The 19598-nt window shown below is 39.6% G+C and overlaps 3 protein-coding genes across 3 annotated transcripts; 2 read left to right on the top strand and 1 right to left on the bottom strand.

Annotated features, from left to right (window-relative positions):
- The first annotated feature begins 52 nt into the window (after positions 1-52).
- On the top strand, positions 53-648 carry LOC121736492 (U6 snRNA-associated Sm-like protein LSm4). The gene has a single exon (XM_042127713.1). The coding sequence runs from the start codon at positions 181-183 to the stop codon at positions 595-597; it is 417 nt and encodes a 138-aa protein (XP_041983647.1). The 5' UTR covers positions 53-180; the 3' UTR covers positions 598-648.
- A 1017-nt stretch (positions 649-1665) lies between these two features.
- On the bottom strand, positions 1666-19450 carry LOC121736515 (zinc finger protein 91-like). Its single transcript, XM_042127760.1, has 14 exons — positions 19241-19450; positions 18691-18810; positions 17573-17741; positions 17164-17378; positions 15738-15941; positions 15215-15312; positions 14016-14129; positions 13535-13645; positions 8137-8241; positions 7521-7733; positions 5296-5407; positions 4609-4728; positions 3722-3874; positions 1666-2135 (listed from the first exon to the last, which is right to left on the bottom strand). Exons 1-14 carry the CDS (start codon positions 19370-19372, stop codon positions 1971-1973), a joined length of 2031 nt encoding a protein of 676 aa, XP_041983694.1. The 5' UTR covers positions 19373-19450; the 3' UTR covers positions 1666-1970.
- On the top strand, positions 8728-10136 carry LOC121736518. Its single transcript, XM_042127762.1, has one exon. It carries the CDS (start codon positions 8894-8896, stop codon positions 9728-9730), a length of 837 nt encoding a protein of 278 aa, XP_041983696.1. The 5' UTR covers positions 8728-8893; the 3' UTR covers positions 9731-10136.
- Positions 19451-19598: the final 148 nt, after the last annotated feature.

The following is a 19598-nucleotide window of genomic DNA, read 5'->3' as shown; positions in this document are numbered from 1 at the left end:
AATTCATATGTCAATTCATACTGTCAAAATCTGTGCTGTCAAGTCATCAAATTGCAAAATACCTACAAAAACAACCTTAAAATTTGACAAACATTAGATTTTTATACAATTTGTGAGATTTTATTTATTTATTTACTGACGAAAACTCTTCGTGTCGCATTCAGTAAAACGTATATCAAAATGCTACCTCTATCGTTGTTACGTACTGCTCAAAACCATCCGATGCTAGTCGAGTTAAAAAATGGTGAAACATACAACGGGCATCTCGTTAGCTGCGACAACTGGATGAATATAAACTTAAGAGAAGTGATTTGCACATCACGGGACGGCGACAAGTTCTGGAGGATGCCCGAGTGTTACATACGAGGCAGCACGATAAAGTATTTGCGAATACCCGATGAAGTTATCGACATGGTCAAAGAGGAGACTCAGATTAAGGCGAGAGGTCGGGGAGAGGCGAACAAAGGTAGGGGAGGCGGCAACATGCGATCAGGACGCGGCGGTGGCCGGGGCGCCTTCGGAAACCGTGGCAGACCAGCTCCTTTAGCGCGTGGTGGTGGAAACGCGGGAAGGCCGCAGAATAAAAACAAAAAATGAAACTCTTGTAATATCTTAGTTATTCTCACTAAATATAAGGTTTTTAAGGTACACAGTCAAGCTTTATTTATTTTATGTATGAATCCATAAATGTAGATCATTTTATCATTATTTATCTATTATGCAATTCTAAACTCAGTAATGAATCATTACACTAGTAATTTTTAAAAGAGGATCAATATTAGTCTAGATTCTAGAGCCTGTTATTATTATCGGAGTTGAGTTGAAATTAGGAAGAAATTTCTTTTAGAGTTTAGCAGTACCTGTTGGGTCGTCTTTCTTCTAATATTTTACTTTTATATTGTTTTTGTGTGCAATAAAGTGTGACAAAAAAAAAAGAAACCAAATGTAATTAAAAAGTTTTTATTTGTATAAAAATTATTGATTTGTGTAAATAATACTAAACATATGGCGGATATAACTTACAAACTAAAGCTCATTATAAATATTAACTCATCAGTTCAAATATAAGGTATAATATTCAGAGGTTCTTAGAAATATGTTTACACCCTATGAACAATAAAAACTAAGGAAACGTAACTCCCATACTTCAACTATTTTGAATTTGGTTCCTTTTCGCACACTGAAATATGGCAATAGCATCGAAACACTAACACTCTTTACGCAATAAAGCCGTTGACGTTAATTGTCACTTCTATATGTACACAAAATTGTGTACCGAATACATGCATAAAGTAGGCATGAATTCGGGTCACATTTTGTAGACTCGTGGACAAATTTTTTGACACAGTTACTCTTCCTTAGTTTTTATTATTTGTAGTTTACACCTTATCTATTTCTTACCACGGTCACTTCACAAAGCTGTATTTATAAACAAAAAACTACAATTTTGGGTTTTAGGTTATTTACAAATGACCAGTGCAATTTACATTCAGTATAAAAATGAAGTAAGTAAATCACAGAAACGATTGAAAATTAAAAAAATATTGTATAATTTGGAAATTGATTACAATCATGATTATCGCTTATACGGGCAACTAATATTGCTCAACTCTAGTCAATTCTCGTCAACTTTGACGTCACGACTACATCAAGCAATTTGCGGCAACAGCAGCAGCATTGCGCAATACAATATTGAGTGATGTGGCCATCGATATTTGAGCGATATGACATTGAGCAATACGAAATAAATTGGTCCATATTGCTCCACTAATTGCTCCAGATCGCTCCATTCGTGTTGGCGAGCAATTATTGCCGTAATTATTGCCCGTGTAAGCGCTTCTTAATAAGCAAATTATAAAAACATGAAACAGTATTTAGTCCCTGTTATTTTGCTAAGCAGTGACCATCTTTTAATCGGAAAGCTCATAATTTCAACTAGCATTTAGGTTTCGCCGTAAGTACATGTACTTTTAAATATTTTGGACAATATTAATTGTCTGTATTGATGGTACGTTCTGTACAATATTCTGCACTACGTTAGTAGCGACATTCTGTTGGAAGTACTGCATGCGGTTGGTCAGTTCAACTGTCGGGTATGCTTCCACTTTCTTTGCAGTTGACAATGCGCGTGGCGTCTGCAAAAAAGATACGTTTTTATTTTTCATAACATTAATAAATAGCATTTTGGGAAAAACATTTCAAGAGCACAGGGAAAGAACGATCAAAGTCACCCTAAAACTGCTTTGAGGTTAATAACGCCATCTAGTTCGTAAGACGCTAAGCTTGCCTGCCACTAAGCATGAAAAGAATATAAACATACAAAGTCACGATAAATTACGTTTTATTTTTTTACATAAAAGTTATTAGTGATCATAGTCTAAGCGGTAAAAGTTAAAAACGATCAGAGTCCGAGGACTTTGATCGTTCTTACAAGTTTTCGAACGAATAGTCAAACGTCAGTTGACATTCTCTGAAAATCTCTGAAATGAACTGGAAAAATATTAAATAAATCTCATTAAAAATATACAATATTTTTATTTTTTAGTAAATAATGAAACCAAAGTATTAGCAGTGATTTTAAGACAGAAATTATTATTATTGTGTCATTTCTTTAAGTACTTATGAGTCCTATAAGTTAAGAAATCATTTATCTTCTAATTTATAAAAAATGACTGATCATTCTTTCCCTGTACTCTTCATTTGTTTTAGCAGTTTTTTTTTTTTATGAAACAAGGGGGCAAACGGGTCACCTGATGGAAAGCAACTTCCGTCGCCCATGAACACTCGCAGCATCAGAAGAGCTCTACAGCTCTTCTGATGCTGCGAGTGTTCATGGGCATCTTAAAAGGCCGGCAACGCACCTACGTGCGTTGCCGGCCTTTTAAGAGGGAAATAGTAGTAGGGGAGGGTAGGGAAGGGAATAGGGGAGGGTAGGAAAGGGAAAAGGGTAGGGGATTGGGCCTCCGGTAAACTCACTCACTCGGCGAAACACAGCGCAAGCGCTGTTTCACGCCGGTTTTATGTAAGCCCGTGGTATTTCTCCGGTCGAGCCGGGCTATTCTTGCCGAAGTATGGCTCTCCCACGTTCCAAGTTTCATTGTCTGTTGTTTCCTGGAAACCACCGATGCGGCGACGCAACCAAACGTTAAAGCGCCACTTCTACGACGACACTGGACACATCGCAACTCCATGTCCATTCTATTCAAACTACATCAGTGTTTTTAAAACTGTGAGTCGCGACCCCCTGGGGTGTAGCGTAGTTTCTGTGGGATGTCGCCAAAGCTTGAGAGAGCAACAAAACAATAATGATGAGAGCAACAAAGCAAAGGGTGATCGCGAAATATCTTTATGCATCATAAAAAAGTTTGAAAAACACTTAACTACTATCAGAGACATTGAGGCAGATAGCGGACCTTCGTAATTTGGCCGCGTTAAATAAGCGCAGCCGACAGATCGCGATTTACATTAACGGCCGTTCCCAATATTCGATCTATCTCTGGTTTTGCCCTACTACAGATAGGAATAGCTCATAATTGACATAAAATATATGTCTCTAATGTCTAATCTGAGCTATTCCTATCTCTAGTAGGGCAAAACCAGAGATAGATCAAATATTGGGAATGGCCGTTAATCGACAGAACCCGGCCAAATGACGTAGTTCGTCATCTGCCTGGGAATCAACTTCTTTGATAGTATACATCATCATCAGCTCTCGGCGTACCTTATTCCGTTTGTTATCGTGCATCATCTTCATGTGCTTGTATATGGACGTCTGCCAGGCGAAGGTGGCCGGGCAGAGGGCGCACTTGTACGTCTTGGCGTCCGAGCGCTGCGTGTGCATCGCCCACACGTGACCCTTGAGCCGCTTCACCGTCTGAGGATAATGTTACAAAACTCATAACAAATTCGCACGAATTCGCAGCGGAAGCCCTAATAGTATAAAGCATTAAGTCGTTTCAGCCTGCAGAGGGGAACAGACATAACACAATTACACTGGTCATTTGTAAAACACACTTTCGCATTTTGATATTACTATACAGTGTGTAACAAAAATAAGTGATAATACTTTAGGGTGTGTACGTGTTCCTTGTAGAGAGTTCACTGTGAAAGTAGCAGCTCTGAAAGACGAAAAAAAAATTTCACTTTTGTATGGGCAAGGGCCCGAGCGTCACGAGTTTCCCCATACAAAAGTGAAAAAAAAATTTGGTCTTTCAGCGCTGCTACTTTCACAGTGAACTCTCTACAAGGAACACGTACACACCCTGAAGTATTATCACTTATTTTTGTTACACCCTGTATGTTGCCCACGACTTCATTTCGCAGATGTGATTTTCATACGCGAAATTACATTTTTTTCATAATTAAAAGTATCGTATCGTATTCCTGATATGCGTGTGAAATTTCTCTTAAATTGTATCGCCGCGGCCGTTTGAGCGTGAGGAGATAAAAGATAGATACATACTTTCGCATTCTCGGGCAAAACATTGTATAACTATAATTTGTATACAATTTCTGTACTGTACACACTTATCTACAATGTAGAAATTGTTCACAACGGTACACGCTCAAAGCTAAACTGATTTGGGTGAAATTTGTTAGTTGTGTTACCTTGTACGACTTGCCGCAGATGTCACACAGGTGGTCGTGCTCGCTGTCGGGGTCGCGCTTGTTGCGGCCCTCGTGGATGTTCTGCATGTGGGCCACCATTATCTTCGCTGTCTTGAACGCCTGGCAAATATTGAATTTATGTTAGGTTGTTTAAATTATTTTTAATTAATTATTGTAAGTAATGGTACTTTAAGCTTCAATTTCACCAAAGTCAGTGTTAACACTTAACAACTTGTTAAAATGTCATATTGTCTTCTCTTTCATTCATAATAAAAACTAAAGAGGTAACGTGATACTGATTAGAGCGTTAACTTTAACAGTGCCTGCTTGTGCATTTTTTCTTTTATAATCACTCAATACTAAAATGTTGAGAAATAGCTTCCGAAAGTTATCCTAAAAAACACTATGGACACGACACGTCGCCCGCGTTACCCCCGCTCATTCCCCGCGCCGCTTCTGCAACGATTTTAAATCGATAAAATATGTCAATAAAAAAATATAACACCCAATTTTTTTTGGTTAAATGGACTCTCTTAATGATACCTAAGCCATGGAAAAAAATTGGCAGGAAGGTTTAATTGCACCCTGTATGTCAAGAATACTGTTTCAAAGAAATGGAAAAAGCCTAGTTTTATCATATTTCTTGTAAGATTCACTTTTATAGAATAGTCTTCAATTTAGAATTACCTTAAAACAGACGTTGCACTGATACTTTATCCTCTTGAGATGCTCCCAGTCTATGTGGTCCACCATACACCACTTCGTCGGGAACTTCTTACCGCAGAAATGACAGGTGTGCCTGGAGAAAACGTGTCTTTATCAGTGCTATTCTGAACTAATATTATAATTGTAAAGTTAGACAAGAACTGTCTTTCATGTCTTTGATGTGGCATTCATTTTGGCCACGCGCAAAAACAGTCTTGAGGGTCTATACTTCACACAATTCTCTATATAACAAAAATCTTTACTTAACCGATTCAGTGCGGATGACACGGGAGCCGTGTCATACGTGTTTTTAACGTGTGGCGTATAACACGGGAGCCGTGTCATTTGAAAAACGATTGTATCTCCCGCAAATTTCACTTTAGAAGGTTCTACTCTGAACAAAATCATCTTAATTTTCCACGTAGAACAAGCCTATAGGCTTCGCCTCTGAATATTGTAGGGGCCGTCAACCTTTTTTAAAAGGTGCATTCATTGCGGATTATACGGCAGCCGCGACTTATGGGTTTTTAACGTGTGGCGTATGACACGTGAGCCGTGTCATTTAAAAAGCGATTGTATCTCCCTCAAATTACACTTTAGAAGGTTCTACTCCGAACAAAACCGTCTTAATTTTCTACGTAAAACAAGCTTATAATAGGCTTCCTCTCTGAATATTCTGTGAATTGAAAAAAGTAGGTGCTGTCTCCTTTTTTAGCCCACCGTACATTATCCGAAATTTCTGATCACAAAAATTTGGACGCCCGCCAGCTAACTAGCCGCCAGCTAACCTAATCGCCAGGCCTATGACAGAATAATGTAACTGCAACTTATAGGACTGGTACTGACATCAAAATTATGAAGATTGAGAACAGAAATACTGAGTACAGAATAAGAATTATTTAATACTTTTTAGTTCAGTTTAGAAAATTACTATTGTTTTTACCTTGGAAGTTGCTTTTAATTTTTTTGTTTAAAAATAATAATTTTACTCTTTTTAGTTATTCTTAAGGTTTTCTACACAGTTTAGGCGTTTTTTATTAACATAATTGTCACCAACACACCTTCGTAGCCATAACATCAAATTCGAATAATAGTATTATGTTTTAAAATAACAAAATAATATTAAAATCATTAGACAAACTACAGAATTATGATCAAAAACATCAGTCTCGATCTATAAGGCTATGAAAAGTACTAATAACAGGGTCATAATTTGATGATGCATGGTGTAGTGTTGATGATTAATATAATCAGCATAGTAGCTTATGATTTTGGTATTTTAAACAACAGCGAAACTCCCAAACACGTATCTATAAGGAATCAGGAGTTCAGCACCTTCGGGACTGTGGTATACCATGGTGCAAAATTTTACTTTTTGGTAGCATAATATGATCAAAACACATCCCATAAAACCAAAATAATCATATGTTCACATTTGATTTTCAAGAAGTCCCCTGGATTCCTCATGGTTCCCATCATCAGATCACCACTTTTGTGAACATGGTACTAACTCGGAACCGGATCACTCGGAACAAATACCCCAGACAACAAAAGAAAAATTTTGAAAATCGGCTCACAAACGGCGGAGTAATCGCTGAACACACCTCCTCTTTTTTGGAAGTCGGTTAAAAAAACTTAACAACGAACTTCTTTAAATTTATATACGAACGTATTATTTACTTTGGAAACCCAGATCTATTTAATATAGGTATGTACTCATTTTTCTAACTTTGAAACCTACAAAAGGTTTGCAATATCTGAATAAAAAAATCGCTTACCTGCCATTTTCAGGTTTACACTTAGTAAAACTACTCGAAATCAACTCAAAACAACGTAGGCTTCCGTCAACAACAATTGTTTTAGCTCAATTAAATAAATCAAGTTAATACAAGCGTAAAAACAAAAAAAAAAACTTATGCTTAGCTTATGGAACGTGGCGGATGACACGGTAGCCGTGTCATCTACTTCTATGGCGTATGACACGGCTCACGTGTCACGGGAAAATTGTATGCCGCCACGACTGAAAGTCTTCAAAAAGGTGCGCCGCATTGAATCGGTTAACACAACTCTCCATCCAACACAACTCTCTGTTCAACACAATTACTGTTATTGTAGCAGTCGCGCGACGCGAAGCTCTCGCCGCAGTCTCTGCAGGCGTGCTGTCTCGCTCGCAGACGGCCACACCTACATACGTCCGTCTCACTCACGCGTAAGCCTGCTCGTGCACGTGGCGCTTGCTGAGCTTCATGTGGTTGTTGTAGCAGTCGCGCGACGCGAAGCTCTTGCCGCAGTCGCGACAGGCGTGCGTGGTGCCGGCGTCGCGGTCGCGGTGGTTGCGGACGTGTCGCGCCAGGTTGCGCTTCCACTGGAACATCTTGCCGCAGGTCGGACACGGGTATGATAACCCGTCGTGGATCACGCTGTAAAATGGTTTAAAACTGTAATGTGTTGATAAATAAAGATAGACACGCCCACTGTGTTTAATTTACTCGCCCTACAAGTGTTTGTATTCTACAAAAACAAATTTAAAAAAAAAACAGTAGAAAGACTGGTTAATTTTTCCGCTATCTGCCTTAAGTCTTACCCTGGTACTCGCAGGACAAATTTTATCCGGATTGGTTTAGCAGTAAGCGTCAAAGAGTAACAGATTAGACAAACTTTCACATTTAAATATCAAGTAAGGCTGGAAACGAATTTGAATATGAGAATAACAAAATTTCCTAGTCGCATTCTGTCTCTATCACTGCTTTGTAGAATGACAAGGGTAGCATGTGACTAAGCAAGGTTTAAGTTTATCAAAACTAATACCGGAGTAATACTTACACATGCGCCCTATAACTCTTCTTGGAGTGGAACACCTTGTCGCAGCCCTTGCACGGTATGAACAGTTTCTCCTTCTCCTTATCTGATTTGTTCTGAGGCAGCAGTCTGTAAATATTAGTTTTTATTTAGGTAACAAACCAGTATATAGTTGCATTAAAAATTAAATTAAATACAATAAATATAATACAATTCAACACTCCACTGTATTTTCCAAATAAAATACATACTTATTGTAATATTATTTTCTTTTCTTTGGCAAACTAAATAACTTTAATTATAAGAAAACAAAGGGCCAATAACTCAATGCTACTAGTATGCAACAAAACGTTTTAGACGTGGGAGAGCCATGCTTCGGCACGAATGGCTCGACCGGAGAAATACCACGTCCTCACAGAAAACCGGCGTGAAACAGCGCTTGCGCTATATTCCCCTATCTTAGATCGCCGAGTGAGTGAGTTTACCGGAGGCCCAATCCCCTACCCTATTCCCTTCCCTACCCTCCCTTATTCCGTTCCCTTTCCATCCCTACCTTCCCCTTGTAGGTGTACAATATGTACACACTACATATATTATGTATAATGCATATTATGTTACGCTTGCATTCCTTGGACAGTCGAAGCTCGCGCTCCTATCCGATTGTATGTGTTAAATGTGTCAATAAAGTACTTTACGGATTTCGGTGTTATTAATGGTGAGTCCCCTAAAGTGGTGACCCCGAACTGTTTAGTGAATGCGCGATAGTGAATAGTTTTACAAGATGACGGAATCGACGGAACAAAGTAGGCCCACGACTTCGGAGTTAGCTGCTATTACGTTGACTACTAAGATCCCAGATTTCTGGACCGATCACCCGAAGATATGGTTCATACGCACGGAGGCTATGCTCGCTCCTCAGAAACTCTCTGATGAAACTAAATACGACATCGTGGTATCGAAACTCAGTAGAGAAGTTATACAGCAAGTTACGGATATCCTTATCGATCCTCCGGCTGTAAAAAAATTTGACACACTCAAAGCGCGTCTCCTGCAAATTTATGAGGAATCTGAAAATCGACAGCTGCAGAAACTCATAAGTGAGATGGAGCTCGGTGATCAAAAGCCCTCACAGTTGTTACGGCGCATGAGGGAATTAGCCAAGGATAAAATACCGAACGAGACCCTCAGGCTACTTTGGCAAGGCCATCTTCCGGGTTCTACGAGAGCGGTTTTAGCTGTGACTGAAACTAAAGATTTGGATGCGTTAGCCAGAATTGCAGACAACGTGCTGGAGTCTTCACGCAGTATGCACCAGATTAACGAGGTGGTCCACTCGCCCTCGCCTTCGACGTCCCGGGATGCGGATTTAATTATGGCTGAAATAGCTAAATTAAGCATGAAGGTCGCCGACCTCGATAGACGTACACAGGAGCGATATTCGCGACCTTGGAATAGAAACTTCAGGCCAAATAATAATCGCAGTCGAAGCAGAAATCGTTCAGCTCCACGACGGACACCCGAGGATCCGGATTGGCTCTGCAGGTATCACAATCGTTTCGGCAGCAGAGCGAGGACTTGTGAGGAGCCTTGCGCATGGAGAAGGCAGCAGGAAAACTAGAACAGACGCAGTCGGAGGCGGGACTCTGCGTCATATCGCCCGGACACCGCCTTAGAGTCACGGACAGCAACAGCGGGTTGAGTTTTTTAGTCGACACCGGGGCGAATATCTCGGTCCTTCCAGTGAATAAGAAATACAGCAATCGTGAGTGTAGTGATTATAAATTGTTTGCCGCCAACGGTTCTCAGATTAAAACGTATGGACAAAAAACTCTTATTCTGAATCTTAAATTACGTAGACCTTATCGATGGGATTTCGTGATCGCGGATGTAAAGCAACCCATTCTGGGAGCTGATTTTTTGGGTTATCATAAGCTCGTAGTGGATGTCGGAGCACGAAAACTCATCGATCAGGTAACCGATTTAAATATTGTCGCCCCCCTTACTTTAATGCATGAACCCTCTGTGTCTTCTATTAATATCGATCATCCTTATCGAGAATTACTGTCTAAGTATCCTAATATTACTAAGCCGATGTCATTCACGGAAACCTCGCCGAGTACTGTCCAACATCACATAGAAACCTCGGGCCCGCCGGTTTATGCTCGAGCCCGACCATTGCCGCCGGCACGTTACAAGCGAGTTAAAGAGGAGTTTATTAAAATGCAGGAATTGGGAATCTGTCGGCCTTCCAGGAGCAGTTGGGCGTCTCCTCTTCATGTTGTCGAAAAAAAAAACGGCGATATTAGGCCATGCGGCGACTATCGCCGACTTAACGCAATCACGAAGCCCGACAGATACCCAATTCCGCGACTGCAAGATTTTACCTATATGTTGAATGGAAAGAAAATATTTTCAAAAATTGATATAAACCGAGCCTACCATTTTTTACAGACGGCACCAGAAGACATCGAAAAGACGGCCATAATAACGCCGTTCGGCCTTTTCGAGTTTCCGCGAATGACATTCGGATTACGTAACGCGGCACAAAGTTTCCAACGTTTTATGGATTCCATATTTAAAGGATTAAATTTTGTTTTCAATTATGTTGACGATGCACTAATCGCCTCCGACGATCCACAACAACATCGTGAGCATTTGGAAATAGTTTTTCAAAGATTGAATCAGTTCGGCATTTGTTATACGTAAGCGAATTCACGACGGACATTCGCCACATTAGCGGTAATAATAATATAGTGGCCGACAGTTTTTCCCGAGTAGAAACGATATACTGCCCGACCTCTATCGATTACGATGAAATAGCTAGGTTGCAGGGCACGGATGAATATATTAAAAATGTTTTAGGTGTCCGCAAAAACGATAGTAGTTCGCGTATCGTATTAAGACAATATAAAGTCCCAACGAGCGACAAACTAATATATTGCGAGGTTTCTAATGATCGTGTGAGGCCTTATATACCGGTAGAGTTTAGGCGAGCCGTTTTTGATAGTGTCCACAATTTAAGCCACCCGGGCATACGCACTACTAGGAAGTTGATTACGCAAAAATATTTTTGGCCCAAAATGAATACTGATATAAATTCATGGGCCAAAACTTGTATTAAGTGTCAAAGGGCTAAGATTAATCGCCACACGATTTCAAATTTAGAATCTTTCCCCGAGGCTGGGAGATTCCAACATATCCATGTGGACCTCATCGGTCCGCTCCCAACCTCGGAAGATGGTTTTAGATATTGCTTGACAATGATATGTCGCACGTCACATTGGATGGAGGCCGTGCCTCTCAGAACCATGGACGCGGAGTCCGTCGCGGAAGCTGTCTATACGCAATGGATATGTCGTTACGGTTGCCCCTCGAGACTCACAAGTGATCAGGGGCGCCAATTTGAAAGCTCAATGTTTCAGCACCTCATGCAGATATTCGGCATTAAAAGGATTCACACGACCGCCTACCATCCGCAGGCGAATGGAGCCGTGGAGCGTTTTCATCGGTCCCTGAAAGCCGCCCTTATGGCACGGTTAGACAGCGACTCGTGGGTTCGAGAACTACCGACGGTTTTGTTAGGGCTGCGGGCGGCGTGTCGCAGCGACAGCGGTATTTCGGCTGCGGAATTGACGTTCGGTCGTACCTTGCGATTGCCAGGGGATTTTTACGACATTACGCGCGCAGGCTCGTCAGAGCCGCATAGACTCGTAGAAGACATTAGAAATAATATACGGTCATTGACTCCAGTCTCGTTTTCGCATGGTAACTCTCGCGCCTGTTTTGTACATCCCGATTTAGGTAAGGTGCAGTATGTGTTCGTCAGGGATGACACCGTCCGTAAACCTCTTAAACCTCCTTATGACGGTCCATACGAGGTTTTAAAGAGGTATCCGAAGGTTTTTGTCGTTCAGTTGCCCGATAGGCAGGCTACTATATCTATTGACAGACTTAAGCCTGCATACGTGTTAAGAAATGATATGGACACTAGCCCGAACGTAGAAGATAGAATCATAGAATCTAAAAATTTAAGTTGCGAACCCGCTACTACGATTAAGCCAATTCTCAAAAAAGATTCGGAATGTAAAAAATCGAACTACGAAAATTCACGCGTAAGCCGTTTCGGTCGCTTAGTAAAACGTCCAGTAAGATTTCTATAAGCTAGTGAACCGGGTTAAGCTATAATTAAAATAATATATCGCGAGTCAGAAGTAAAACATGAAAAAAATATAAACATATATCGCGTAGCATGTAATGTGATGATACCTTTACTATTATTTTAAAAACTTTGTGCCGAGTTGCTTTTTGTCATTGAGTAATAACTAAATTACACAATAAAATTATGGTCTTATACTTAATCGTATTGGTCATTTAAAATGTAAAATTTTATCATTTCTAGAAACATTTTCATAGAGTATAGTTGTCTTATATTTTCTTTTTGGGGGACTATCATTTAAATTTCTCAAAATGGGAAAGACGTACAGCAAACAGGAAGAGATCGTTATCGCCCAAAATGGGGCTAACAGTGCTAGCCACAGTTCGTTGGAGCAGAAGTTGGAATTTTACGGCGTAGCTATAGCGAGTCTTATTTTTATATTGTTAATCATCGCGGCATGTTTCGCGTTTAAAAAGTGTCATAAGAGCACAAAGAAATGGGCCAGGAAGGAGTTTGTGTCTGCAATGGCTATGAACTGTGTCGATAAGCCGAACCAGCAGCCGACAATAAATTACGCGTGATGTTGTGTTGTTCGAGAGTATTCGGAATAATGGAGCAGCGAGCTCATGATTATTGTTAACGTTTGTTCAAAGTGTAAGTAGCAAAAGTTTCCAGGCAGCTCAAGTTGCAAAATATATTGTGTTTCAGTCTACGAAGTGCAGCATACATTTGATTGCATGTTTGTAACAAATGTAATACGATATTAATGTTGCTGTTAACACGTCATAATGTCACCTTACTTATCAAGTGTACAGTTTACAGAATAAGTTTATTTCATGATTATTTTTTTTGTGTGTGTTATATTATTTATATTATTTTTTTTGTATAAGGGGAGGAATATTGTAGGTGTACAATATGTACACACTACATATATTATGTATAATGCATATTATGTTACGCTTGCATTCCTTGGACAGTCGAAGCTCGCGCTCCTATCCGATTGTATGTGTTAAATGTGTCAATAAAGTACTTTACGGATTTCGGTGTTATTAATGGTGAGTCCCCTAAACCCTATTACCCTATTCCCTCTTAAAAGGCCGGCAACGCACCTGCAGCTCTTCTGATGCTGCGAGTGTCTATGGGCGACGGAAGTTGCTTTCCATCAGGTGACCCGTTTGCTCGTTTGCCCCCTTGTTTCATAAAAAAAAAAGAAAAAAAAAAGCGGCTTGGCCCGCTGCGGCCCGTCATAATGTAAGTCTTACTTACTTCAGGTGGTATTTTAGTGTGAGTTTGTTGGCGAACACCTTCCCGCAGCAGTCGCACTGCGGATTCTCCTGATGGTAAGACGACTTGTGGTACGATAGCTTCCATTTTGTACTGAAATCATAAAAATTTAATAGTTTATTATGATTTTGTACGATACAGACACAAGATGCCAGATAAACTGATACTTAGACATTCTACCGTCTACGCAATTCAGTTGGGTTATGTCAAGTCAATATTAGCCCTGATTGGTGGGGGATATCATAGCCCGGCCATATAATATGTGCCGGTGAACAATCTATTTGCTACCCGTAACTTCGTTTATCGCAAGGACACAACATTTTCCGCGACCCCCGGCTTGAGCTACCAACGCGCTCACCACTGAGCCACAGAGGTCGTCAAAAATCATGAAGTACTTACAGATATCCAGACACACTATTGAATTTTATTAGTGTAGGTTCGTATGGTATAAATAAATACTCACGTGAATTTCTCGTCGCACATGTTGCAGGCGAAGGCGAGCGCGCACTCCGCGGCGTTACAGTTGTGAGACATCATGATTCGCTTCATGGAGGTTATTAGACCGCACTCGCGACATCTGTTGACGAGAGTAGTTATAATGTCACAGCACACATATCAACTCGGAAAGGGATCGGCACCGTATCGCCTCGAGCCGTTCAATATTGTTTGTATGAAACTCCCTACTGCAATGCTCACTAAGCGGAACCGTAACGCAATCGCCTCGAACAGGCTCCGAACCGGGATGCGACGCGTGGACGGCTCGTCGTCCACCCGCTTACGGCTCGTCGTCCCCGTGCTCACATCTCTTCGTCAAGCTTACGTTTCTTCGTCCACCCTTTCCCCTTCCCCGAGCCGTAAGCGAGGCGACGCCTGCGGGGCTAAAATGGTCACATTTAGCAATTCCTCTCAATCAATTCAGCAAATGAATTGCCAAAACTGTCAAACTGACAAATGTCAAATCAGTACAAAAATACAGAAATGAATTGCAGGCAGAGTTGCATTTTGCGATTTTAGAATAATGAATAATATTATGATTCATATCATGATTCTTCAAAGCGACCATTTTAGCCCCGCTGGCCGTAGCCGAGTTAACGTACAGGCGCTACTGATACGCTTTGGTTACGTGCATACCTAAGGTTGACGCCTGGTTGACGGCGATGCGAAAGGTGACGATACCCTTTCCGAGTTGATATGTGTGCTGTAAGTTGTAACCCATGTGGGATAAGTGCGTGGTGGCCAAAGGAAGATCTTCCAACCGAGCGAGGTTTATATACCGACGCGCTCAGAAAACTTCGATAGCGCGATGCAGGAATATTAGGTGAATTGTGGGTATCGCCACAAAATAAAGTCCGGTCGTGGAGCGTTTAGCAATTTCTACAATAGTAAAGGGAGTGTTCGAGTATATTGTAGAGCAGCTTAGGGGAGAGGGGATCTTATAGTACGGCACGATTCCACCTTTGGAATTATGCTCATGTATCGTGTTATGTAATATAATGTTTAAAAACTTAAATATTAAATCGAGAAACACAATACTTGAAGGCTCCCAAATAGTAGATATTTTGTATGTAAAAACATTTCTACTCTTTGCATTGGGCCGGGATCCAAATTAGCCCTCTATCCCTTTTAACAGATACTTAGTAAAAATAACTGAACACTACTCACTTAAATGCCTGGAGGTGTAAACTTCTGTGCACAGAGACATTATCCTTGGTGAGAAAGTTAGACTTGCATACATCACACTGGTACATATTTTTAGATTTCTGGAAAATAATATAACAGTTTTTAATGAGTAAGGGGCCTGAGTACAATATCCACCAACATCCAATAACATATATTAGCAACCAAGGTAATCTGAAAGCCGGCGGCAAACCCGGCGGTATAAGCCGGCGGCATGTGTGGATGCGCCATACGAGGTGGCAAACCGCGCAGCACTGAACTCGTTTTATAGTTTCGAGCGGGACATCCGCGTTCGCGCCGCGCTTACAACCCGCGCTGACGGTACGCGTCACTGTAAAACCAGCCTTATTCTATTGTTGTCGCGGTCACCGGCGTCCTTATGGGGGTTGAGAGGGGTTATAGGGGTTAATTAAGACTACTGGAGACTGGTAAAAATCGTGCTCAAAGATTCCGTTACATACATACAGTCCAAGCTAATAAAAGCATGTTAAAAAAATAGAGTACCCACTGCACTATGTTTTCCATTGTTATGAGTGTCCAGCAGAGCTTTGGTGTTGAAGGACATAATGCACAGTTCGCACTTGAACCGCAACTTCTGGAACTGCGTGTTGCTCACGTCCATCGCCCGCACCTCCCACATCTCCGCCTCGGTCATTGTGTACAACTCCACCAGGTCTGACGGTAGATTCTTCAGTCTGTTTGATAGTTTGTTCTGAAAAATGAAATTTTAATAAAATAGTGTGATTATTAGTAGCACCTCCATCGTGGGTATCCCAGACACAATAGACAGCCAGCTGCCGCTTGGGGATTAATGGGTTAAACTAAAGATTACAAAGGTAAGATACATACTTTTATGTAGTACTAGATGTCCTGCGCGGCTTCGCCCGCGTAAATAAGGAATTTTACAGAAACCGTACATTTTCCTATAAAAAATATTTCCCCCGTATTTCCCACATTTTCCTGAGTTTCTTCGGTCGTATTAGTCTTAGCGTGATAATATAATATAGCCTATAGTCTTACTCGATAAATGATCTATCTAACACTGAGATAAGTTTTTAAATCGGACCTGTAGTTCCTGAGATTGACGCGTCCAAGCAAACATACTCTTCAGGTTTATAATATTAGGTAGGTATAGATTTTTTTTAATTATCGCTTGACAAACTCGAGTCTCGATGTAAAAGACTATGAAATGGTTTAATATGGTAGTGATGATGATGATGAATGTAATTTGCATAGTAACATATGCTTTCTGTTCTTAAAACAACGCCGAAACTCCCAAACTTGTATCTATAAAGAATCAGGAGTTCTCTCAGCACCTTCCGAACTACGGTATACCAGGTATCTCGGTACAAAATCTTACTTGTTGGTAGCATATGCTTAGAATACTTCTCACGAAACCGAAGTCACCACATGTTTCCCTATAAGTTTTGAGGAGTTCCCTCGATTACTTATAGATCCTTCATCAGATCACCACTTTTGTGAATATAATACCAAATTGGGATGATACCCTATATACCAAAAGAAAAATTTTGAAAATCGGTTAACAAACGGCGGAGTAATAGTTGAATATAAGAAAACGAACATAACACCTTCCCCATTTTGAAAGTCGGAACTAACTTAATTTGAACAAATTTTCGTATTTTCACCCCCTTACAACCCTTTTTTCCAGTAAAAAAAGTAGCCTATGTCCTTTCTCAGGCTTTAGACTATCTGTATACAAAATTTCATTACAATCGGTTGGGTAGTTTTGGCGTGAAAGCGAGACAGACAGACATACAGACACACAGAGATACTTTCGCATTTATAATATTAGTATAGATCATAGAAACAGATCCATGGGCAGATAACAGACTAAAGCTAGAGGTTTGCCAATGAATAAATATTATTTTTAATTTTTTAAATAAAGTCAACTAAAGATAAAACTTTACACCTACCTTTTCTAATTCCTTCTCCTGCTTTCTTTTTTTCTTGACTTTTATTTTCTTTTTCTTTTTCTGGGCTGGTTCTGACTTGATTTGAGATAGCAGTTTGTCATCATCCGAGGACATTCTGTCATCATTATTGAATAAATCCCCGAACTCATTACCTTCATTGTTTTCAAAAAAATCACTTTCAACTTTAACTTCGGTTGTCTCTACTAGTGGCTTATCTGAAAAATCAACAGTTAAAAAAATTACAACACCGTCAATTACTTTTATTTTAGACTACAAAAGAGAGTTTATAAAACTAACAGCTGGAAAAAAGTTTTTATTAACTTGCACTCATACACTCATTAACAAGACCAATAATAGACAAAATGTATTATTTATATTTTGTTGTTAGAATAAAACTATAAGCACTCACCCATGAATGTAACTTCTGGATTAATTTTTTCATCAACTTCTTCTTTAACATCATTATTGTCTGTCTCTTCTTTTACAGTTGATTCAGTTGGTGATAATGGAATTTTCTTTATTGCCAATCTTTGTGTGGCATAGCAGCTTAAATCTTCCGGGGAATCTAAGAATGTATGCTATAAGAAAATATTTATTAATATTATAATAGAGAGAAAGATCAGGGCCCTAATTCACTATCAACTCGGATTCGGAAATTTCACTGTGTTACATCCAATCTATCACAATAAACACTTGACGCATGCATTGACCTATGATCATGTAAAAAGTAAAAATTCGAGTGAAACAGAAATCGGGAATCAGCCTGCTGGAATAGCACAATTAAAAGGATACTAGATCGCACAAAGCATGCTGAGTGCACTTGTGCTATTACCCCATTACTAGTTACTATTGTTATAAATATTTTCAAATAACTGTTATTCATTGTTTCATTCTTGCTAGAAATTATGTTACATAAGTTGCTCAACTTTTCTAACATACTCTGCAGTTACAGACAGTTTTAAAGTTACAAAATGATTAACTTTTCTCTCTATCACTACTCAGATAAGGACAAAAAATATTTAAACGAAAAAAATCATTTTGTATGGGGAGTAAGTCTAAAATATACCTTTAGTTTGTTATAAACTTCATATCAATCTCAATCTGTTAGCTTTATCTTTTAGCAATCATTATAATATAATTTATGGCCCAGAGCACTCTTTCGCAAAACAAAGAGTACTCTGGGCCATTTTTATTTTTTATCTTTTATGAAATAAGGGGGCAAGAGAGCAAACGGGTCACCTGATGGAAAGCAACTTCCGTCGCCCATGGACACTCGCAGCATCAGAAGAGCTGCAGGTGCGTTGCCGGCCTTTTAAGAGGGAATAGGGCAATAGGGGAGGGTAGGGATGGGAAGGAAAGGGAAGTTAAGGGAATAGGGGAGGGTAGGGAAGGGAATAGGGTAGGGGATTGGGTCTCCGGTAAACTCACTCACTTGGCGAAACACAGCGTAAGCACTGTTTCACGCCGGTTTTGCATGAAGGAAGCATGGCTCTCCCACGTAAAGATTTGAAACATAATATACTTTACCTTATTTGAATAATCTAACAGAATATCGAAGGCATTGGATATTTGTGCCCTGAATTGTAGTGCATTTTTCACAGCCGCCAAGCACTCCCAGCAAACCTGTATGGTAAGGCCATCTGAAATCTGAAAATTACAAAATAAATAAAATGTAAAATGCATTATCATACCATAAAACATATTATAAAGAATCCTTTTTATATAAGTAGTAGCAACCATTAGTTTTTGGGTATGTATCTTGTATGACTGTGTGTATGAGAGGTTTGCAACTTGTAAGGGACATGCGAGATTTTAAGAAATAAATAAAAATATTACTTATAATTCATTCTAATACCTCGGTCATCTTTTAACTACCGTGCTACACTGAGTAAGACTGATTCAAAAGAAAAAAAAACATCGATCGAGTCCAATGCTTTTTGTTCCACAATAACTTTGTTTTTATTACAAAAACTAACATAGAGGTATTACAAAACTTAATTAAAATAAAGAAACATGACCATCTTGACCACAGCAACAGCATATTAAGATATAGATAAGCACAGAAATTAAAACTTACATCGATATTTGCTAGAAGCTTGAAGCACTCTTTTACTTCCTCACGATAAAACATTTTGCGATTGTAATTGAGGCAGCCAACGCATATACCGTTGACATTAAACCCTTCAATATTAATATTTATTTCCCTCATTTTGTTAAATTAAAACGCCACATAAATATCACAAATAGTATTTTAGATTTTTTGTAATCAATAGAAGCTTTATTCCTTTCCTACGGCCATATTTATTTTTGGAACCACAGATTACTAGTATATATGTTTGGAACTGACGTCTGACATGTGTCAGCTGTCAGATGCACAAAATAAGTACAACTTCTTCTTTTCTTCAATTTAACTTATGTACTTTAGCCATCCTTTA

The sequence above is a fragment of the Aricia agestis genome, chromosome 19 (genome assembly GCF_905147365.1).
Source record: "Aricia agestis chromosome 19, ilAriAges1.1, whole genome shotgun sequence".
Taxonomy (NCBI): domain Eukaryota; kingdom Metazoa; phylum Arthropoda; class Insecta; order Lepidoptera; family Lycaenidae; genus Aricia; species Aricia agestis.
This window is presented reverse-complemented; position numbering and strand designations above follow the sequence as displayed.

Coding starts and splice junctions, on each gene's coding strand:
- LOC121736515 (XM_042127760.1), bottom strand. CDS start 19,372: ATGAGGGAAATAAATATTAATATTGAAGGGTTTAATGTCAACGGTATA. Junction 15,942..17,163: donor AGGAGAAGGAATTAGAAAAG/GTAGGTGTAAAG, acceptor TTCATTTTTCAG/AACAAACTATCAAACAGACT. Junction 5,408..7,520: donor GTGCACGAGCAGGCTTACGC/GTGAGTGAGACG, acceptor CGTTTTCTCCAG/GCACACCTGTCATTTCTGCG.
- LOC121736518 (XM_042127762.1), top strand. CDS start 8,894: ATGACGGAATCGACGGAACAAAGTAGGCCCACGACTTCGGAGTTAGCT.
- LOC121736492 (XM_042127713.1), top strand. CDS start 181: ATGCTACCTCTATCGTTGTTACGTACTGCTCAAAACCATCCGATGCTA.